The sequence below is a fragment of the Pisolithus orientalis genome, assembly GCF_024613125.1.
Source record: "Pisolithus orientalis strain OTSU chromosome Unknown F5J12scaffold_1, whole genome shotgun sequence".
NCBI lineage: Eukaryota > Fungi > Basidiomycota > Agaricomycetes > Boletales > Pisolithaceae > Pisolithus > Pisolithus orientalis.
In genome coordinates, this window is record NW_026260782.1 from 2,154,708 (window position 1) to 2,175,339 (window position 20,632).

The 20,632-nt window shown below is 48.8% G+C and overlaps 6 protein-coding genes across 6 annotated transcripts; 4 read left to right on the forward strand and 2 right to left on the reverse strand.

Moving 5' to 3' along the window:
* Nucleotides 1-1,882: 1,882 nt before the first annotated feature.
* F5J12DRAFT_794762 (uncharacterized protein) lies at nucleotides 1,883-3,898 on the forward strand. The gene is made up of 10 exons (XM_051744035.1): nucleotides 1,883-1,915; nucleotides 1,965-2,155; nucleotides 2,213-2,310; nucleotides 2,360-2,527; nucleotides 2,581-2,743; nucleotides 2,797-2,810; nucleotides 2,861-2,976; nucleotides 3,033-3,148; nucleotides 3,203-3,298; nucleotides 3,353-3,898. The coding sequence occupies exons 2-10, from the start codon at nucleotides 2,121-2,123 to the stop codon at nucleotides 3,678-3,680; spliced, it is 1,134 nt and encodes a 377-aa protein (XP_051606075.1). The 5' UTR covers nucleotides 1,883-1,915; nucleotides 1,965-2,120; the 3' UTR covers nucleotides 3,681-3,898.
* A 427-nt stretch (nucleotides 3,899-4,325) lies between these two features.
* Nucleotides 4,326-5,515, forward strand: F5J12DRAFT_794766 (Spt4/RpoE2 zinc finger-domain-containing protein). The gene is made up of 4 exons (XM_051744036.1): nucleotides 4,326-4,699; nucleotides 4,756-4,864; nucleotides 4,944-5,074; nucleotides 5,147-5,515. The coding sequence occupies exons 1-3, from the start codon at nucleotides 4,577-4,579 to the stop codon at nucleotides 5,063-5,065; spliced, it is 354 nt and encodes a 117-aa protein (XP_051606076.1). The 5' UTR covers nucleotides 4,326-4,576; the 3' UTR covers nucleotides 5,066-5,074; nucleotides 5,147-5,515.
* An 87-nt stretch (nucleotides 5,516-5,602) lies between these two features.
* On the forward strand, nucleotides 5,603-7,084 carry F5J12DRAFT_794771 (nucleophile aminohydrolase). The gene is made up of 7 exons (XM_051744037.1): nucleotides 5,603-5,674; nucleotides 5,724-5,767; nucleotides 5,827-5,921; nucleotides 5,972-6,053; nucleotides 6,111-6,266; nucleotides 6,342-6,559; nucleotides 6,620-7,084. Exons 1-7 carry the CDS (start codon nucleotides 5,652-5,654, stop codon nucleotides 6,791-6,793), a joined length of 792 nt encoding a protein of 263 aa, XP_051606077.1. The 5' UTR covers nucleotides 5,603-5,651; the 3' UTR covers nucleotides 6,794-7,084.
* Nucleotides 7,085-14,538: 7,454 nt separating this feature from the next.
* Nucleotides 14,539-15,212, reverse strand: F5J12DRAFT_794802 (uncharacterized protein). Its single transcript, XM_051744038.1, has 3 exons — nucleotides 15,101-15,212; nucleotides 14,899-15,050; nucleotides 14,539-14,846 (listed from the first exon to the last, which is right to left on the reverse strand). The coding sequence occupies exons 1-3, from the start codon at nucleotides 15,180-15,182 to the stop codon at nucleotides 14,823-14,825; spliced, it is 258 nt and encodes an 85-aa protein (XP_051606078.1). The 5' UTR covers nucleotides 15,183-15,212; the 3' UTR covers nucleotides 14,539-14,822.
* An 87-nt stretch (nucleotides 15,213-15,299) lies between these two features.
* Nucleotides 15,300-18,068, forward strand: F5J12DRAFT_794806 (guanine nucleotide exchange factor). Its single transcript, XM_051744039.1, has 7 exons — nucleotides 15,300-15,512; nucleotides 15,593-15,694; nucleotides 15,777-16,024; nucleotides 16,081-16,356; nucleotides 16,415-16,506; nucleotides 16,562-17,292; nucleotides 17,360-18,068. Exons 1-7 carry the CDS (start codon nucleotides 15,422-15,424, stop codon nucleotides 17,662-17,664), a joined length of 1,845 nt encoding a protein of 614 aa, XP_051606079.1. The 5' UTR covers nucleotides 15,300-15,421; the 3' UTR covers nucleotides 17,665-18,068.
* Nucleotides 18,069-18,143: 75 nt separating this feature from the next.
* On the reverse strand, nucleotides 18,144-20,621 carry F5J12DRAFT_794808 (uncharacterized protein). Its single transcript, XM_051744040.1, has 4 exons — nucleotides 20,399-20,621; nucleotides 19,727-20,324; nucleotides 19,474-19,674; nucleotides 18,144-19,408 (listed from the first exon to the last, which is right to left on the reverse strand). The coding sequence occupies exons 1-4, from the start codon at nucleotides 20,552-20,554 to the stop codon at nucleotides 18,456-18,458; spliced, it is 1,908 nt and encodes a 635-aa protein (XP_051606080.1). The 5' UTR covers nucleotides 20,555-20,621; the 3' UTR covers nucleotides 18,144-18,455.
* Nucleotides 20,622-20,632: the final 11 nt, after the last annotated feature.

Consider the following 20,632-nt stretch of genomic DNA (forward strand, 5'->3'; position numbering starts at 1 on the left):
AGTTGCCTGACAATCCTGTATCAGTATGCCTTGTTAGAATAAACGCGAAGAGTGAGAATAATACTGCTTGGAAATGAGTCGGTGTTGTTCGCCAGGGGGGTTACAAATGGTCGTACACTGCGATAGTAGGTTTGTCGGTTGTCTCTTCCCGACGGAGACACCAAACAATGCTAACGCGTCCATGTTGGATGGTTCAGCGCCAATGTTCTGAGCACCGCTCGCGTCCACTAACGCTGCGTTCATAAGCGACGAGTCGCATTTTTGCAAGAGTTTTCTCTTGGTAATTATTACTGAGGGTAATTGACGGTGGGGGGAGATGGGGTCAATGAAGTCACACTAGAGCCCATACATAACGCGCAACGAGTTTGCACACCGAAGCCTAAACGCCTTAGGGTCGGTCTACTGCTGTGCAACCATGCAGGATCCAAAACTCACTAGGTGCTTTCATTTCTCGTACCGGTTCATCCACAGAGCGATGTAACAATGACGAATCTCATGCTCTGCAACTGCTGTAAAAGTTCACATAAAATAACGATGGCAAACATACGTACGCAGAATTCGGTGCGTGAGTGCTGTGGGTGAGCCTCAGTGGAACGTAGGACCCAGACAGAGCAATATTACTGGCACTAGGTGTAATGGGATTTGTCATTATTGTCACCAGTGCATTGAGTGTTCCCGACTAACTCGGAGCGGGAGACTGAGAAAGAAATGCCGGCGCTGCGGGGTATCGCGGTGTCGGCGTATGCAGTGCCGCGGAGCTGGCTATGGGCGACAATGAACGACTGACGCTCTCCGATCTGAGCGCCTGTACCTGTCCACGTTACAGTAATTGAATAGCAAGGCATTCCTTTACACACCTACACGACTTCCATCAAGTACGCAGACGGCATGGCAGTGGGCAACAAGTATCAAGGCACAATCTTCATTTGGGCTTCTCCTAGAGCACCTTGCTAGTCTGGATCCACGTTACGACACGACGAAATGAGACAAGGTCACTCGGGCGCTTGAAGGTGACATGCAACCTCCTGGACTCGTGGACGAGTCTTCCCACTACCATGACTCCACGCTCCCAGCAACTATCCTGTACGATTTCCGACCATCAAACAGTACGATCTTTGCGATGCTAATTCTCAAACAAAAATTTGCATACAGATATCGAGTTACGAGGCGGAAAGGACATCGAATCCATCGATCTCGTCCTCGGTGATGTGCGATGCCCCATCCCTCGACAAGAGGGTGGCACTTTTTCGGAACACTTCGAAGAACGATTGTTAGTTGCCTCTCGGTGTTTGCATCGACACTATTCTTATGTTTCTGACTGGCTTTAACAGGACGTTTGCGGCAGATCAGCTCTCTCTTGAAGTTCGTCGCCGAAAGAAAGTGCTCTTCGGCTCGTCGTCTGCAACGGACTCCGAAACCGTCACGATTAGCTCTGCCGACGTTCAGTCCAGATCAGAGAGGCAAGGTAGTTTCAAAGAAATCATGTGCCGTGTCTTGGACAACTTCTAAAAAATGCGCAGTGATCAAAAAACGATGGGGAAAGTTAGATATTACCCTCCAGTTTTCACCACAATTCGTAGTCAGCTGTGTGTAAAAATAATACATAGCGCTCGATGACTCCTAACCGAGAACTTGCAGGCTACAGTTGCTAATGATGACTTACCTCCGCCTGCAAATCCTGAGACCTTGACACCAACTACGGAGGAGCTTATCAAACAGTGTCCTCGGTGAGTGCTAAATCCCCAGTTCTCCATGCTTGCGTATTTATCTACATGCCATAGTTTCCGAATCCTGGTAGTTGGAAAGGTGTGGGTGTTCGCAACCCCCTCGCAGGTGGCTATTGAGAACCGTATGATTGCAGACAGGTGCCGGGAAGTCTTCATTGATAAACCGAATCTTCGGAGTAGAAGTTGCGGTTGAGTAATTTCGTTTGCGTCTATCCATTGTATTGACAGAGGACGTAGCATGTTGCTGATAACAGGCCTGGAAAAGCAGTGATTGAGGAAGAGCTGATCTCTCCTCAAAATGACCGATTCATCTTACACGACAGCCGAGGCTTCGAACCGGCTGAAGGCAGCAACTATGATACCGTAAAGTCATTCATAGAGACCAGGAAGAAGATGCCACATATCAAAGATCAGCTTCATGCAGTGTGGTATGCCGCCCTGAGACAGCCACGTCGAAGGTTCTGACGGAGAGTTGGATATGATAGGTTGTGTTTCCCGGTACCTATTATAGAATTTGGTGAACGACTTTTGGAGGAGGGCGCAGAAACATTCTTGGAGCAGTCGAGCGAAGCCCTAGGGAATAGTGAGCGAACAGCTACTCGTCTTGACTCTAGCAGACTGACTCTCCTCAGCTCCGACTGTTGTTGTATTCACGAAATACGATAACCTCATAGCGTATATGCAAGTATCAGGTGAAGAGGATCCTGAAGCAGGGGCGGAGCGTTATCTGCAAAAATATTGTGTCAAGCCAATTCAAGAGTTCTTGAAAGTCAAGGACATTTTGCATGTTGCAATTAGCTGTGAGTCTTCGTCGCCCAATTCCTTATCCATTGTTCATGTAGGACAATACTAGCAAACCGTATGTGTGAGCGAGGGCATGGCGAGCTGACAAACCTCACCTATGAGAGGGTATCTGAAAGCTTCGCCTCCCAGCCGAACATGGTATCACCGGTTCCTTTTGCGGCCGCAGGAGCTCAAAGGATGGTACCTAGAGTAAAGATTGAATCATCAATTAAGTATGCTCCATTCTACTGTGACGGTGTTATATTCTGAGCTGTTTCCTACACAGCGTGGGAAAGCAGAGTGGGTCCCTATGTCTAAGGCAGCATATCAGCACACTCATGCGTTGAAAGGGTATTGGAGAGCACTCGCTACCAGCACAAATTTTTGGGGTTTTACGATGCTGGACTGCCTTGGTGTGATACACACCGACATCACCTCAGTCTGGAACTTCTATGATCCTTCTGCGGTGAGCAACACACCTTCTGTGAGAGCTACTCTGACCTGCTGATATTACTTTTGTAGTACCTGAGTAGCAAAGAATTTCGAGATTTGATGGTTAACATGGTCGGCAACGTGGATGTACTGACCGAGTCGTCCTGTGCATCTACCCATCTTGGTCGTAGTGACACCATTTCGGGGTAAGTGCTGTTGTGAACCCTGCTTTTCAAACTCAAGGAGGGCCCCTTTTCAAGTAATGCCATCCCTCTCATGACTGCAATGGTCGTGATTCTGCCATTCATTGCCGGCTTAGCCCTTGTCCAATGGGTCAACGAATCCTACCAACGACTGTACGTAACACAATCTCGTGATCGTTGGGAATATCAAACGAGTCATTCTTTTAGGCAAAATGTACATCAAAAGTTTATGGCATACATCGTCGACTTGACGCACGTTCTGGAAATATTATTTGCACTCACAGGTAACAAGAAGGGAAAGAAACTTACGCGAAGGGCGATTAAGCTGGCCTTCACTGCTTACTATGAATCGTCATGGATGAGAAACGTTCATGCGTCGATTAGGCAGTTCAAGCATACGATCACAGATCACGACATGATTCTCGAAAAGATTGAGGCTCTGGTCCTTGCGAGTGGTAGGGAAACATGTGTGGCCAGCGTGGTTGAACAGATACGGTCGGTCGACCTGGAGCAAGATGAAGAATGGCACACTTGATGATATAGCCTACTGAAGGCTTCCCCATTTCTGTTCTGCTCTTTACCCGATAACTTTTGTGTCGTTTGGCTAGCCTCCGTTGTTATGTTGTTGTTTTTTTTTTCACGTCATTGTTATGATCATCTGTAATAGCTCGAAGGTGCCTCTGACTACAAAATGGAGCATATCTCCAGATCCACTGTGGCAAGCACAATATACAATATACCATTCAAAAGCCCTCGACGAGTAGTACCGCACCCCAAAAAAAGCGAGAGGGCTGGTGACAAAACGGACGAGATGACACCTGCAATTTCACAATGTACACTTGGGGGCAGAGGGGAGGCCCCCGAGCGTCAATGACTTGGGCAACCAGCATGAAACTCCAGAGGGCTGTAGGGGACACCTCGACGCACACGGAGAAAAAGAAATTATAACAATTAGACCATCTAATCACAAGTTATGCACCAAAACACTTTATAGCCCTTCTGAATACAGAAATGGGCATATCTCGACAGCTGCTGTGAGGGGCTGCACGAACGAGATGTCCCCAGAGAGGGGTCAGTGAGGGGAATGTGCAATGGGACACGCGAGAGACCCGGCGCAGGGATGCACGAGATACAATGACATGGCCTCAGGGGCGGCCCTTCTTATAAAGCATGGAATATCAATATCTCTTGAATCGCTGGGCACATTTAGACGAAACAGGTATTGACAGGGAGCTATTGTCAAGGAGTATCAACGTGCCGAAAAGAGAGAGACGCAGTGCGAAAACGAGCGAGATACAATGCATGACTCGAGAGGGGGAAAGGAACAGCTGCGACTCGCAGTAAGCTGATTTGGCGCCCCCCTAATCTCCTCGAACAATCGGGTGTGCTTATGTAATTAAGTAACGCCTAACGACCTTGACCCAGACGATCATGGCTTCAATTCCTTCTCAGGGCAAATATAAAAATCTCCGGGCATGCTTGCTATGCTCCATCGTCCAACATCCAACAGACTTCAAGAAGAATGGATGCCCAAACTGTGAAGAAATTATGCAAGTGCGTGTTTGTTGTTTCTTCCTATTCACGAGACCTCAAACTATTCCGTGGAATAGATGAAGGGGTCTACGGACCGTATATCCGTTTGCACGACCACCTACTTTGACGGAATCATCGCCGTCGTCGATCCCGAGTCGAGCTGGGTAGCACGGTGGCAGAGAACGTGTGAGTTTTGTTTGCCACTTTGGTTCGCTCCGTACTGCTGTTGACGGATTTTTTATTTTATTTTATTTTCCATCGGAAGCAAAATACGTACGAGGGATGTATGCAGTAAGAGTCAAAGGTCGCGTTCCGGAAGACGTAGAAGCAGAGCTCGAGAGTCGTGGTATCAAGTATCGACCGAGAGACCAGACGGATCAGGACTAAACTTCATAGGTATTCCTTCTTTCTCTCTTGTTCGACCATAATCTTTGCGCTTCAATGGCGTTGACTTCGTTTTTTTTTCAGAGTAGTATTGCTATGTATACTATGTATGCCATCTAATGCATCACCCATGCTGCTTCGTGCAAAGCCTCGCATGTCACAGGTCCGATTGTGGAGGGTCGCTTTCGACATGATATGTGTGTATATTACTCCTACAAATCGCGAGTTGCCATTGTAATATCCAGCTATCACCGAGCAATACCGTATAAATCGACGGTGTGTCCTCGTCGGTCAAGATCAGTAAGTGAGTTGTGGCCGCCCGCCCGCACTCCAGACGTGGATATGTTATGGAATGTCGCAAGAGTTTACTGTAAAAAGCACTACCGTCCTCGTTGTGTTGCTCGGTGGTATGTGTTGAACAATGGAACGAAGACGGTCGTGATTGGCGCGAGAAACCAGTGCACGAGGGGGCTGCTGAAAACCGGTCGTGTGGTAGTGCGTGTGACAAGGGCGTTACAGCGTTACAGTCACCGCGTGACACCACAGATAGCACTTGCGCGTCGCGTATTGCTGAACTCACTGAGGAACCATGTCAAGAACATCCTACGACCGGTATTCCCCCTGCGCGCTCAACCTAAAGTTTTCACTTATAGGCTCGCAGATTTCTGACTGTGTTCTCGCCGGAAGGCCGGTTATACCAAGTCGGTGCGTCGTGCAACTGCGTCTCGGACGTGATTATGGATTGACTACCTGACCGAGAATAGAGTATGCGTTCAAGGCCATCACTGGTTCTGGACACACTGCCGTTACTGTGAGAGGCAAGGATACATCCGTAGTCATCACGCAGAAGAAAGTGCCCGTATGCACGTATTATTCGTACTTGTGACCGGGCACTGACGCAATTGGCAGGACAAGCTCATCGATGCGTCGTCTGTCACGCATCTCCACAGTATTACCCCGACTATTGGGTGTGTGATGACCGGTCTGACGGGTGAGCCGCGCGGCCCCATCGATATTGTGTAGATTTGTTGAACTGATGCATATGCAGCTGACGCCAAAGCTCAGGTATTCCGTGCTCAAAAGGAAGCGGCGGATTGGCGGTACAAGTACGGTTATGAAATCACTCCTGATGCGTTGGCAAGACGAATGGCGAATATCAATCAAGTCTATACACAACGGGCTGGCATGCGACCATTGGGTATTTGTATGTGTTTCTGTATGCGAACTGGCGACGGAACAGGAGTGTTAACGGTGTACATTTGTGCCTTTCCCTCCCCAGCTATGGTTCTGATTGGGATCGATCCCGACTGCGGACCGCAATGTTTTAAGCTCGATCCGGCGGGATACTTTGTGGGGTTCCATGCCACTGCTGCGGGACAGAAGCAACAAGAAGCAATGAATCACCTTGAGAAGAAGTGGAAGAAATTGGATAACGGGAAGGGTGCTGACGATCCTGCAGGTGCAAGCAAGGCACTTAGCCGTGATGAGGTGATAGAGGTGCGAGTCACTGCTATCTCAACCGTGTCACGACGCTTAAAGCGACTAATCATGTCGTAGATTGCCATAGAAGCCATGTCGACTGTTCACGCGACGGATTACAAACCCGGAGAAATAGAGATAGGGATTGTTTCGACGTCGGACGATGAAAATCCAAAGACGAGAGGGCTTTGGCGAGTGATGGGTGAGGCAGAAGTCGAGCATCACTTACTAGCATATGCGGAGAAAGATTGAGTGAAGAAGGGTGTAAGGGTATACAATCAATTTACAGATTCATTCATCTAGCAAGACTTCATCGACAAAACCAACCGCGTGTCATATTCTTATGTAAGTACTGATAGCCACATCCAACTTGATACATCCTTGTTGCAGACGTGTAGCTCGATGCGGAAGCATTGTTTATCATTACATTCAGAGGCATTTTATGTTTGATTAAGATGAGGATATTCCAGTGGTCGTGTATTCCGAACTGCTCGACCAGTTTATGTATGGATACTTATGTAAGTAGTGGTAGCCACATCCAACTTGATATATTCTTGTCGCGGACATGTAGCTCAAGGCAGAAGTGTTGTTTATCATTACATTAAGATGCATGCATAGCATAGCTACAGAGAATAATATAAAAGGTATCCCACTCGTCATGTATTCCAAAATGCCAGCGTCGGGGCGCTCGGGACTCTGCTCAACTCAGCTTATGTAATCACCAGCAGTGCACCTGTACATTCGGACGCATTGCACTAGGTAGTACTAGGGTTGCATACCATTATATTGAGGGAATTCTGGAGATTTCAGTGTACTGGCAGTTCCATAAGGTTGCACTTGAATCTATTAGGAGGTATTGGAAATTTATTGGGATGGGTCAATACCAAACGAACATGCCACATCCAGAGCACCCAAAGCTCGAACCTCAGCTAATACTTGCGACATGCTAACGATACCACCACCACGCAACCAATCCCCAACATAGGCAAACCAGGGGTAGGTACTCAAGGACAGACGACGGCAGGCAAATACCTGTTCGCTACGAAACCTGTAGCGATGAGTCCTGCGTACTAACGTTTGATGAAGGAAAGTCTTACCAGTGGCTGCCTGCCTGATTAGAGCTCGCCGTAGTCACCCCATACAAGTTCATCCTGGGGAAACACCTCATCCTCACCGTCCTCCGGGCCCAACTCTAGCTTGTCTTCCTCCAGATCAGGCCCATCAATATCATCGCCCATACCTCCCACACTTCTGCTCTCGTCCTCCACTTGTTCAAGTCCATCATATCCATACTCTTCCATTTCGAGTGATTCTTCATCATCTTCAGCTTGGATTTCGTCATCTGGTGACACAATAGTTGACATTCCAGTTATATTTTCATGTTCTTCATTGTCCGTAGTGCTGAAATCACAGGTCCTATCCAGATCGTCACAATCCTGCTTGAAAACATTTGTAGCTGTGCGGGTTGATTTGTGGCCGATACCACCACCACGAAAGCGCATCAGCATGTCTCGATCAACAAACCTATGGATGATTAATGTTCGACAGGTCAACATCAGACGTGAATGAGACATTTGAAACTCACATGTTCACATACAAGTAAACCCAGTCTTCGTCATTCTCTTTCTTCTGTCGAGCAAGTGAATGCGGCAAGTATTCATCTGTCCGGCCATGTGCAAATGCTGGAATCAAATGAATTGCACGGATGACATGATGAGGGTCAAGGAATCCAAATGCGCCAGGGTCCTCATGAGGAATAAAACCAATGCGATGGAGTCGCTTGACATGCCACCCAGACTTGTGTGACATGTCACGCCCAAACCATCGTACCCACAAGAAATCCACCTTCTGGGGCTCCATGGACCCGGAACCCTTGTGAACAACAAATGTGTGAAATACACCAAGTATCCGTGCATACCAGTAAGGGTGCTCGTGGCTTTCATCATCCTCATGGGCCAAGACCATGACATCTGCACAGTTTCGTGGATTGAGAGAATCTTGGGCACGCCGCATGTCATATGTTGTATAGTTAACCCGCAGAACCTTGTGGCAGTAGATGCGGTCCTTGAAAATTATCACATTGCTGCGCTCAGCAGACGTGAACGACTGTTCATCGCCATCATAAGCCTGGCCCAGGAGTCGGGTGAGAACATGATCTTTGAGCCGAGGTAAGAAATCCTGTTCAGGGGGCCAACGATCAGTTGTTTCCAATGAACCACGGTGCGGGAGTATTCAAAATAAAACTTACTTCTAAGGCTGGGTCCCCCTTGTTTTTACCAAGCCACATTGGCAGGTTAATATAGTTCCTATTACTCTCTGACATGTGATAGTGAGCCTTTGGGTCGCTGTATGACAGTGGTTCTGACTCATCAAACTGAAGGTGGTGAGATTCACGTGATCCTCCCTTCAATGGTGGAGCCTGTCGTGTGTTCCCTGAAGCATCACTTTCCAACTGGCGCTGATAACGCCTATTCATCTCGAATAGGATCCGCTCCCGGCATTGCTGCTTTGAGATACCAGCTGTGAATCTAGACTTGTTAACTTTTGGGTAGAATCGCTTGACCCGTCGGTGCTCGAGCTCGCCCTACAGCAAGAGAACTTAACACAACTGGATATTGCTTGTAGCTCGCTGGAAACTTACCAACTGCGTTGTATAGTTGTCTGTAGGTCCAAATTGACGAATGGCATTGACATAGTCACCAAGTGCATGGAGTTTGTATGTGGAGAGGTTCAGATACCGCAGCTTTGGCCCCTCAGCTTTCTGCTTTCCCTTGCTGTTGATGCCACTTCCCCCTGCTGAGTCTGAGTTACACGGCTTGGGTTCTGTCAGGATCCTACTGCCAGACGCATCTTTTGCTGCTGATTTGAGTAGCATGGCTGCTTTGCGGCGCCCACGAGCAGCTTCTTCAGCTGGAAGATCCCGAGTTTGGTAAGCTTTCTTTGTCTCACGCGAAAACCGACGGAGGATCTGGCCCAGGCGTGTTGTAGAAGTGTCAAGGTAATCTAGAGTAGAGTTTGTGTGCATGCGCAGCTTAGCTAGTCCATGCCAAGTAGCGAGCTCAAAGAGTAAGTCAAGAACAATGGCATTGAAAGGACGGGGTAGAAGATTCTCAAACACAGGAATTGCGCACTATGACTCACACTCAGACATGAGATCATTCAGTGGAAAGAGATTGACCACACACACACCTGAAGTAGGTCTTCAAAGTCTCGTGCAGCCAAACGCTTCATGCCAGAGACATTGTTGCTGAACTTTCGAATTGTTCCTCGCCCAAACGGGGGTATCTGGCGGTACCTGTAACACGAATGCTTGACAACAAATGTACCATTATTTGTAGTGCTTGCTTACCGTTTGTTTAAATCTTGGATAGCATTTTCACCATGGGCATACAACACACGGAGAAGGTGTGTAAAGGTAGCCTTCCATACTCCAAGTTCGAACTCGTGTAGTAGATCTGGCACAAACATGGAGAAAAAATTGACCCCAAATTGTGAGAGTCGAGTTGAGAAGGCATTCTAAAGTATTCAAAGGCAATTACAAGTTATCACATAGTTTGGACAGGCTTGAAAACTTACCACTGTTGGAACAAGTGACTCCGGCATTAGCAAGCGCTTTACTGCTGCACTCACTATGTTCAAACCCTTCACAAAGAGCCACTCCCACACTTTCTTCACCACAAACCAAAATCTGTTGTTGTCAACACGTGCCCTTTTAGAGCGAAGATTTCAATCAGCCTTTGTCCCAAGCATTGAAATTTCATCTTTCTTGATAAGGCAACGAGGACATGGGCATCCTCCCAGAAACTTGAGGCATGCGAGAAGTACCCTGTTGGTGAGATGAGATACATATTGGCAAAGCACAGCACGAACTTACTTTTCAGGGTAGTCAGCTGAGTATGTGAAGATGCATGGAGAAACACACCTCAGAATCCCATCAGCAAACTCGACTACCAGCCCAAACTGATAGGCATGCATGAAATCATTGTCCAGAAGCAGTAACCATATTGCTTGCATTATCTCATGTCGGCATAGGGTGAGAATCTCCGAAGTTGCAGCCTTGTTAAACACTTGGTAATAAAAATCTTGGAGAGTGTTGGGCAACTATACAAGTAATGTTAATAATAATAATAACAATAAATGAACCAGTAGGAAAAATAGCAAGGACAAACCTTTGGAATGTAAGCAAGGTGGTGTGCAGCAAATGATGTTGTCCTGCCTCGTATATATTTTGACTGATTTCCAAGATACATGTAAATTGGCCAAAGAGATGCAGTGCCAAAGTTCGCAAGGTGCGTTGAATCCAACCAGAACATAATTGCTGCAACTACAGTTTCCAGAGTGCACCCAGTTGCACGTGATTGCTCTCGGACTCTGTGGTGTTCCTCGACCATTGCATCCGAGTTGTAGATCTCTGAGTAGATGCGCTGTGTTGGTAGTTCATGGGAGTCAATATCAGTGGCATATGTGTGAAATGGGGACAAATGGAATTGTTCTGCCGATGTCTCACAAAGTGCTGACCGGAGAACCTCAAGTGGCTTGCGGTAAAAGAGGCCTGGTATGTTGAATAGGGGTGCCTCGTCTTCAGATGCATGTAAAATGCCATCCGCCGGTAGTCGTATTTGTACAGTAGTTTCTTTCCATCCAGCCGCTGCCAAGAAAGCAGATTCAAGATCATTGGGGTCACCCTGGTGTTCGTCAATCCTTTCTACTTCTTTTACAGCTCGGAAACCCTCTAGACCAGCTCTGTCAAAATCCGGGGCGAGGATTACATCATGCACAAGGCGATCAAGATCTGCAAGTGACTTCACATTAGTCCCATTATAAAACCAACTTATCAGCCGGAATACAGTTGCATTGAGGAATGGTGCAAAATAGTCAGTTTGGACAGAGCGCAATGATGAGCCAAATCCAGACCACCATGATGCAACTCGGTGCTGCTGGTCTTGAGGGAGTGGGAAAGTTGGTGCATCTGAAAGGTGATTGATGTCGGCAATGCCATCAGGGTCATAAGTAGGCAGATTCGGTCCGAAGTATGTGCGGTAAACTCCATAATGGTCTGGTTCAGTGGTGATATGGCTCTCCGAAGGTGGTTGAGGGGACCCATTGTCAGTCTCCATATCAAGCACAATGTCATGATCTTCTTCAACAGGCCTGGGGGATTTGGCTGCTGCGACTGCTATGGCGGCAGTGCTTTGAATCGGGGGTAGATCATCACGAAACCTCTTTGGTAAGCGATGCCGACGGTTGGGCAACCCAGAAACCCGGTACTCGGGTGACAAGGGTTCAGCAGGCACGACATCTGCCACATCCTGACACCATACATATGTAAGATAATACTGTGTTTCGAATTAAGTATTGAAAGGCGCCTTACTATGGTTACTACATCATCACTAATTGTTTCATTTGCCAGCTCCATGTATTTAGCCTGTTCCTTCTGCAGTGCCTGGTTTGCTTGATGGGCAGTACGTCCCTCCTTCCGCCTTGAAAGGATAGACTTTGCTGCCTGTGATATCTTGAATTTACAGGCTCGTTTGTGATTACAAAGGGCAGTCCTGTTCTTGAATGAACGATTACATCCTACACATGCAAAAGCAGCCATTATAACAAAGAATACAAGGAACACACGCTGCGTGAGCATGGACCATGCAGATACAATCTACTGCAACTTGTTGCAATGTAATACAATCAATGGTGGAATCAGGGCAGTGGGCGCCAGGAGTGAAGGCAGGGGTGTGAATTTAGTCTCCGCTTGAAATGCCACTTCACCATGTAGTGCGGCTCATTTCGTATTCTCCTATCACCATCATGCCTGGAGGCGTCATGCTCAACAATTCCTTTCAAAAGTTGCTTGATAGTCTGTCTAACCCAAGGCAAAAGAGGTACATTCATTGTGTTTATATGAGCATAGGACTCCCCAGCTGATGACTTTCAGAGATGCAATGTCACCATTTACATCTGCTGCGTTTTTCTTCCCTATGAGTATGGACCCCTTTGTGGATTTTGAACGAGTGCTCTGGGATGGGATTTAGAATGAGTTTCCAGATCCACTTGAGGAGCCAGATGAGGATTCCACTGCATACACGTATGACTAATGCCCTGCTTGTGACGCACTGCACTAACATTGTTTGCATTTGGCAGTCAGAATGAGAAAGACTATCATATCGCACTTTATCAGAATTTCATCTCGCATATTGATAATGGAAGTGAGCTTGTTTCAGGCTTTGAACATGAGCGCGACTCACTTTCTACTTTCATCGATGAGGTAGGTGCATATATGCACTTGACATGTCTCAAACTCACTAATTTTCATCCAGCTTGTTGCTGCTGCTGCTCGGTCGCGAACAAATGACACAGGAAGCCTCAAGTGGGACGTGCTGACATATATGCTTGAGGACCCCACGACTCAGTCTGTGAAGCCACCAATCCGGAAGGGTGACCCCAAGTCAACCCGTGGATGGAACCATCCTCTTACTGCACGGAACCTCTGCCCAATTGTACACCTGGAAGAGTTTGATAGAAACCCTCAGTATGTCTACCTCAACTTCGTTTCCTTCTGCTCATGCAGTGCATATGATCAGACTATTCATGAACCAGGTTCACGATGGGACACGAAAAATCACACATCGCAAGTTTCCAGCTTGCCTCTACGACGTGAAAATGTTTGACCCAAACAACAAGAAGAAAGGGTTTCTCCGAAGCCAAGGTTTAGTACGGGTATGTATTCATGTGAACTTGAAAATTGTGTGCGAGCTTGGCTGAAGTCTTTACTGGTAGACCTTTCGTCACATTTTCACAAGTCCATCATCTGCACTGGACCCAACTCGCAGAGGCACGAAAACCCCGCAAGGTGTAGCACACGGCCTGCCTGACCCAACACCTCGCACAATTGCGTATGCTGCGATACAGGTCACCTTATGGAGTTACGGCTCTTATTCTCTCTGTCTGCTAACTCTTGTTTCTCAGTACTACTTTGCGCTCAGCTCCGCCGAGCAGTGGACATCTGCAATTGGTGGTGTTGACCTTTACGAACTCTTTCTCAAGATTGTCAAGGTCTTGGAAGATCAACCAGACCATCCATGGACCCAAGAGACGCTTCACTGGTGGAATAAGTATGTACTGCATCAGAGTGTTATCACGGTCAACTAGGTTTACTCGCATTTGAAGGCAGGTGCCTGGCCTCAGCCAAACTTCCAAGCGAAGGCGACCAATCTCAGCAGCAAACTCGGATGACTCATCAGAGGATGACGACATGGACTCTTTCCTTGACTCCCCGGTTGCGGGTCGCCAATCTCGTTGTACTGAAGAACATGTGCAGCACTCAATTGACAGTCGCAATGGGCCTCAGGTTACCATGTCTCCCACACCCATGGTTCATGTATCTCGCGACGATGAAGGTACTCTGCCACCCAAGAACAGCAGCGCCAAGGTAGCAGTACTTGCAATGTTCTGCTTCGGATCAATCCATTGGCTTACCATGGTCTGCAGATCCAACCAAGCTTGGGAGATGATGCCCATTCAGTGCCACAACGTAACGACTTCGATCCACCTGACCATCGCACCAGCTTCCATCCCAGATCACCTCCAGGGCCTAGGCCCAGTCACAGAAATTTTCACCATGACCCAGGTAATGAATGCGAGACCGTTGGGAGCCCACTGACGGATCCTGAAGCTACTGAGACCATACGAAAGGACCCCACTCTAGAGCCCACTACGACCACGAAGAAATCTCAAGGTGGCAGTGCTGGTCAGCGCTCGAAGAACAAGGCTGAGCCACCACGTAAGCGTGTCAAGCGCAAGTAGTCCCAACACTGCCTTCATTTCCCCTACTTTGTTGTTCGAATGCTTCCCTCTTATACCTTGTCATCGTTTATTCCTGTAACTGGTGCGTGGCTGCTCATTTCGGGATGCATTGAATGTTGTACTAGCGTTGTCGGCTTCTAACTTGCTCTCAGTGGACTGCATCATCATGTAATGTATACCATGCAATAGAAGTCATTGCATTCATATGAAATCCAGTGGAACGTGTGATAAAGTATGGCGAGGAATACAATTCAACATACTAAAATGCATCGAATGGCACCGAGATACATGGCTATAAAATATCATGTGCCAATGGATGGGTTGCGACCCTTATCCACACTGTATTTGGCCGCTTGTTATAGTGCAATACATTGTTGTATATAACGGAGACAGTACTATGTATCAGTTGTACTGAATTTTAAGACATTGCAGTAAGTTTTACGACCTTATATTTTGCGAGTGGTTTTGTTGATGTTGAGTATCAATGTAACGAAGCACCACCGCTCTGACGAGCCAGTCAGCGTCTGTCTTGAAGTATTACGTTGTCGGTAACCTACCTGGATTGCATCTATTTCTGCTTGCTCGAGGTTGTGGTAGCGGGGATTCCATAGACGAGGTGGGGCCTGCCAGTAGTGTTGGAAGACAGACTTGTGTTTGGCATTTGGTGGTTGTTTCGCCGGACCGGCGGGATGCGGCTGACCCGCGCCAGCTGGAGAGACATGACACCTCACGTGACTGGAACGACGAGGAGGGACGTACGGGATGACCAGACACGCTTTCCGATGAAGCGAATGAGAGGTCTGTGCACATGCTCAGACAGCAGACGGCCTGTCGACTGCATCGGTCGTCGAGTATTCCGAATGCGGGCGAGACACAAGAGACAGAATGTTTGTGCATGTTTGTGCGTATTAGGATCGCGAGCCCTTGCCAACAACACATTAGCTTTGCAAATTGCTATCACGGCAGACAGGCAGCGAGGCTGTACGGTGGTGACAGGGTGCGGGCCATTACTACTGCTGTTAAAAATAAAATAAAACACTCGTGTCTTCTCTTTTTTCTTCTTTTCGCATACTACATATCATGTCCAACCTGAGTCCTGCGATTCAACCTTACGTCTCTCTGCCTCTTTCTGCACCCACCTCAGACGTCATCGCTGCTTTCAGAGCCATCGGTAATGCATTCTCTCGTAAATCTCGTCCCGGTCCCCGCCTTGCAACTCAGACTATTACCTCTCCGGTTCGTATAATGTAGATCCTCACGACATCCCCGCATCAAAGGCACTCGCCCAGCTCATTCTCGATGACCTCAAAGCTGCTCTGATCGACGGCACCGTATCTCGGCTATCCAAGCAAGGTATGTGATGCCACTTCGCCACTTCATCATCTTCGTGTCTGTGTCTGTGGCGTTTGGATGGAGTTCTTGATCGTGTTGCCAGGTGCTGTAGATGTGGCTCTTCCCAAACTCAAGGATTTGGGCAAAGTGCCCCAAGTTGCCGGCGTACTTGCGTCCCCTGCAAATCTTCGTCATCTGCTCGGCATCTCTAGCACCCCCCACGTAGAGGGTTTGAAGGAGAACAACGCTTTGCGCTGCATCGCAAATACCTGTCTTCTCATCGAGCCTGCCAGAACCACCTTCATCGGCTCGGACGTAAACGGAGGAAATGTCGCTCTCGACTTACTGCAGGTAACCATTCGCCCCCCTGAATTTTACGTCGTCTTACGCACGCACACCCCAATTAGAAATCCTCGTCCCTCGAGACGATCTACCTCACATCGAGAATTCTCTTCCTTTGTACCGCTTCATCCCTGTCCGCTGCGTCGTTCATCCAGTGGATGGTGGAAAACAAACGCACTAACTCGTCCTGTTCGGAAACGGCTATTGATGTCCTAACTACCAAGATGGACAACCTCTTGCACAATTTGGTAGCAGGAAAATCCGTCAGCGGAACCTCACCCGAGGACGCTATGACTGATCTACTTAAACTTATATTTAATCTTTGCGTTCATTACCCCAAGGTTTGCCCTTCCTTCCGCATGTCCACCGTGTAAACTCTTTTTGCTCATCATACCCTAGCTCGTGGATGCCGAGATTCAATCACCCGAGGTTGCAGCGTCAGGGCAGGACCATAGGACCATGGCCGATTACTGGAGTCCTCGGTTGGATGGGTAAGTCTCCTCTTTCTCTTTGATTCGCTGGAGCTGACGGCGCCATGCCCCTTAGCCTAATTCCTCCCCTTCTGCGTGCTTTTCACCGTTTACCTGCTCAATCACCTCATCCACTGGTGCCCCCGATGCTACATATTATTCACGCTTTAATCATCATACCCGTCAATGCCTCCAATCGGACTCTGTGGTTCGGTTCACAACCTCCTACTCCACCAGCGCGAGTGACACCGACAGACTCAGCGACATCATCTTTGTCCGGTTCCCCCTGTCCAGATACCAATACCAATCTTCCTGCCGCCAAGGAAAAGGAAAAGGAACCAAAGACCAGGGCAATCGATCGCGCAATCTCTGCCTTCGCCGCTGGGAGACGATCATTTTCGTGGTCTTCTTCTTCTCGATCCACAACGCCAGTGGCCGTGCCGGATACAGCAATGCGCGCATGCGAACTGCTCGATAGCGCTCTAGCAGCGTTCTTCCAAGGCGACCACGACCCCGACGAAGCCGTCGTGCGGAATCGGTTCCAAGGTCATTGGTCCTTGAACGAGTCCTCCATGGGCGATCTCATCACCCCGCTCGTTCTCTTGATCACTCGGTTCTGTCTTGGAGACGAAGATGCCAAGTTGAGAATAAGGAACTGGTTCGTACCTGAGGGCCTTGACCGCACTACACCGCTGGAAGGACGGGACGACGTCTTGGGACGGTGTCTCCGTGTTCTTCAGAGCGTATACCATGATCGCTTGGGGAAATGCGTAGGAGAAATGTTCTTTGCGATGTATGATTCTAATCGTGAGTGTTTTGGTCAAAAAAAAAAAAGCGTTCCGCCGTTGTAACGAATAGCTAACTTGGAATTTAGCGACGAACCTCACGACACTCGGTTACGGCAACTTCGCCGGGTTTTTGTTCAACAAGGGCATCGCAACCGGCCCACCCCCAACCGATTCGACTCCCCAGATGACAACTTCGGACGGTTTGCCTATCGACCCCATAACCGGTCAGGTCGTCAAGGAACGCGAGCCCAACGATATGACGGAGGAAGAGAAGGAGAGGGAGGCTGAGAAGCTGTTCGTGTTGTTCGATAGACTTGAGAGGTCTGGGGCGTTACCGCCTAGTCAGAATCCTATCCGGAAGGCTATGCAGAAGGGGAGTGGTGGGTCGTGAATTCTTGTTTTTTGATTTTAAATTTGTTCTTTTACAGTAACTGTACTACATATCAATACATTACATCTACCTACCCACCTACATAAGTACGCACCTTATTTATGCTGATGCCCCCCTTGTGTAGCAGTCTCTTTTTTTGTTTTTGATTTGTGTTTATGGCGGGCCGGGCTACTGGTTACAACTATGTGTCGCTGTCACAAGTCTCCTGTGAATCCCCCCAAATGTGTTCCTTAGCTCATTGGTTAATCTACTTAATACCAGATGGTCTAGATAACGAAAGAGGTACGCCTGATGACATGCACCGCAGGCAACAAGGAGGATTTCTTTCTCTTGGGACTGGACCTGGTGGCGGCGTTGCCCTTGCCGCTTTAGAGTTAGGTAATAGCTAGCATGTTACTATGGGGAATATTATAGTGGTCATCACCCAAGTTGCCAGTTGACACCTCTCGACGTGTGCATGGCTGTTTCGCGGTGAGAGACGGGAAACTTGCGAGACCGACGTATTTCTGTGGTCATATCCTACTACCTACGCGTCAAAGCGATCAACCCTCTTCCAGAGCAGCCCCAATATTGAGAACATTGAGCAAGTAATGCTGCCCTATAGTGCCTCCAACCGGAAGGCACTCTACGTAGATCACAGTAAGCTATGACACACCAGCGTGGGTTGTTCGAACTTGCATGTGAGAATATGCGAAACAAAACAAACAAACATGAGGTACGTGTGCATCATATATGCACGGAAGCCAAATTCATTCAAGCATGGGCGGGGGAAGAGGAGGAAACGGAATAGATCAGAACGTGATTTTCTGCCCCTCGAAGGCTGCAATGGTACCGGTCCGCGCGCCTCCTCGTCCCCGTCCTCTGTCGCCGCCTCTCCCACCACGGCCAAATCCACCACCCCTTCCGCCGCGATCAAACCCACCACCACCCCTTCCACCACGGTCAAATCCACCGCCACCACCCCTGCCACGCCAGCCGCGGTCAGACCCTCGTCCGCGACCACGGCCACGGTCACCCTGTATAACAACACTTAGTGAACATCCATAAACCCTGACGGTCAGTCTACTACTCACCGGTCCGCCGCCACGTCCGCCTGCCGCATCTCTTGGCTGAGAGAAATCTAGCCGCACGGCCCGGCCATCAAACTCAAAGCCATTGAGTGCTTCATAAGCCTTCTTTGCCGCTTCAGTGTCGCTGAATTCGACATAGGCAAATCCTTTCGGTCTACCCGTCTCACGCTCCGTGGGTATCCGAACGCTCTTGACATCCCCGTGCTCGCCGAACGTCTCCCACAAGCCGTCCTCGGTCGCATTGAAGCTCAGGTTACCCACGAAGAGAACGCTGGATGGCGGACTTTGCTTGTCGCCAAACGCTTGCGCCCGTTTGTCTGCGGACGCTTTCTTGTCTGGAGAACTGCTCTTGTCGACGCGGATAGGACGTCCATCAATTTCCTTGCCGTCCATTGCCAGCGCTTTCTCGACCGCATCTACCGATTTGAAGTGTACATAGCCAAACCCACGTGACCGGCCGGTCGTGCGGTCCATCTGAACGGACGCGTACTCAACTTCGCCACAAGAGGAGAATTCTTGTGCGAGCCAGTCGTTGTCAACGTTCCATGAGAGTTTTCCGACGAAAACGCTCTTGGTTTCTTGGTCGGCGGAGGGTTCTGCTGCACCATCCGCGAGCTTGACCTTTTTTGGGGGAGCAGCGGATTGAGTTTCCGCCTTGCGCTTGTTACTAGCAGCTACGCATGGACACAAGTAAGCAAAAAAAGATCTCATGATGGTAAGGGAAGGAGGGGGTACTTACTCGTCGCTGGAGGGGGTGCTTCGGCCATTTCGACGTCCTCGTCCTCGTCTTCCGACTCTTCGGACCCGCTGCTGTCGGAACCGCTTTCGTCACTTGAGGACTCCTCCGCCTTGCCGTTTGCCTTCAGTTTTCCGTTTGCAACAGCACTTGCAGAGTTTTTTTTGGGTGATGCAACAGCAGCAGGTTTTGTCTGCTTCTTGCCTGGTTGCATGAAATAAATCAACTGAACAGATGAAGATCGAGGGACACATACTTGGCACTTCGCTTTCGGAGTCACTGCTCTCCTCGCTCGACGATGCCACTTTTCCCTTCTTCGGTTCAGGGACAGCTAGGGAATCCTCCTCATCCGATGACGAAGATTCTTCCGACTCGGAAGATGATGATGACGCCTTCTTGGCAAGAGCGACTTTTTTTGATGGGGAAATCTTCACGGGTTTTTTCTCGCTTTCACTCTCCGAGGACTCATCAGATGATTCCGAGTCGGATGAAGCAGGGGGTTGCCTTTTGGGCGCTGATTTTGCAGCAGCAGAACTAGGGGGTGCAGCTTCCTCATCGCTAGAGCTGTCATCTGACGATTCCGAAGAGCTAGCCTTGGCGCTGAGCTTGATCCGGGTCGATTTGGACTTTTCTTCTTCTGATGACGAGCTGTCGCTGTCGCTGTCTTCGTTGGATGAAGACGAGTCTGACGAGGACTCAGAAGCTTTTTTGGGTGGTTGTTTCTTCTCGGTTTTGGGAAGTGCCACGGGTTTGGGGGGAGTAGCCTCATCCTCGTCGGAGTCGTCGGAGCTTTCCTCACTCGAAGAATCTTCTTTTTTCTGCGGTATCTTGGCTGCCGCCGCCTTAGCTAGTTTCTACAGCCATCGATCCACAGTCAGCACGACGTTTCCCCCACGCACGCGCACTGTAATAAGAACCCATTACATACCGCGGCTTTGGCGAGAATCTCCTTCGAGGTTGCAGGGACCGGTTTCGACTTTGACTCGGCCTTGCTGTCCTTTGCAGCAGGCTTCTTCGTCGTTGCCTTTTTGCTGTCCGAGCCAGTAGTAGTTGGCTTGTCTGCTTTTTTACTTGATTTGCCCATCGTCGGCGTGAAAAAGCAGCAGCAAAATTCTGGCAGCTGGGAGAACAGCAAAAACCTGTCAGCCCTTGGAAAAGATAT

Bases quoted from the DNA above. Each gene is read 5' to 3' on its own strand.
- F5J12DRAFT_794762 (XM_051744035.1), top strand. From the start codon at position 2,121: ATGCCACATATCAAAGATCAGCTTCATGCAGTGTG. The intron at 3,149-3,202 runs GTAAGTGCTGTT...CCCCTTTTCAAG, and splicing joins CGTAGTGACACCATTTCGGG to TAATGCCATCCCTCTCATGA. The intron at 3,299-3,352 runs GTACGTAACACA...TCATTCTTTTAG, and splicing joins AACGAATCCTACCAACGACT to GCAAAATGTACATCAAAAGT.
- F5J12DRAFT_794766 (XM_051744036.1), top strand. From the start codon at position 4,577: ATGGCTTCAATTCCTTCTCAGGGCAAATATAAAAATCTCCGGGCATGC. The intron at 4,700-4,755 runs GTGCGTGTTTGT...TCCGTGGAATAG, and splicing joins ACTGTGAAGAAATTATGCAA to ATGAAGGGGTCTACGGACCG. The intron at 4,865-4,943 runs GTGAGTTTTGTT...TTCCATCGGAAG, and splicing joins AGCACGGTGGCAGAGAACGT to CAAAATACGTACGAGGGATG.
- F5J12DRAFT_794771 (XM_051744037.1), top strand. From the start codon at position 5,652: ATGTCAAGAACATCCTACGACCG. The intron at 5,768-5,826 runs GTGCGTCGTGCA...GACCGAGAATAG, and splicing joins AGGCCGGTTATACCAAGTCG to AGTATGCGTTCAAGGCCATC. The intron at 6,054-6,110 runs GTGAGCCGCGCG...ATGCATATGCAG, and splicing joins TGTGATGACCGGTCTGACGG to CTGACGCCAAAGCTCAGGTA.
- F5J12DRAFT_794802 (XM_051744038.1), bottom strand. From the start codon at position 15,182: ATGCAGTCGACAGGCCGTCTGCTGTCTGAGCATGTGCACAGACCTCTC. The intron at 15,051-15,100 runs GTACGTCCCTCC...ATGTCTCTCCAG, and splicing joins AAAGCGTGTCTGGTCATCCC to CTGGCGCGGGTCAGCCGCAT. The intron at 14,847-14,898 runs GTAGGTTACCGA...CTGGCTCGTCAG, and splicing joins CAGAAATAGATGCAATCCAG to AGCGGTGGTGCTTCGTTACA.
- F5J12DRAFT_794806 (XM_051744039.1), top strand. From the start codon at position 15,422: ATGTCCAACCTGAGTCCTGCGATTCAACCTTACGTCTCTCTGCCTCTT. The intron at 15,695-15,776 runs GTATGTGATGCC...TCGTGTTGCCAG, and splicing joins ATCTCGGCTATCCAAGCAAG to GTGCTGTAGATGTGGCTCTT. The intron at 16,507-16,561 runs GTAAGTCTCCTC...CATGCCCCTTAG, and splicing joins TGGAGTCCTCGGTTGGATGG to CCTAATTCCTCCCCTTCTGC.
- F5J12DRAFT_794808 (XM_051744040.1), bottom strand. From the start codon at position 20,554: ATGGGCAAATCAAGTAAAAAAGCAGACAAGCCAACTACTACTGGCTCG. The intron at 20,325-20,398 runs GTATGTAATGGG...CGATGGCTGTAG, and splicing joins AGATTCTCGCCAAAGCCGCG to AAACTAGCTAAGGCGGCGGC. The intron at 19,409-19,473 runs GTAAGTACCCCC...GTCCATGCGTAG, and splicing joins AGCACCCCCTCCAGCGACGA to CTGCTAGTAACAAGCGCAAG.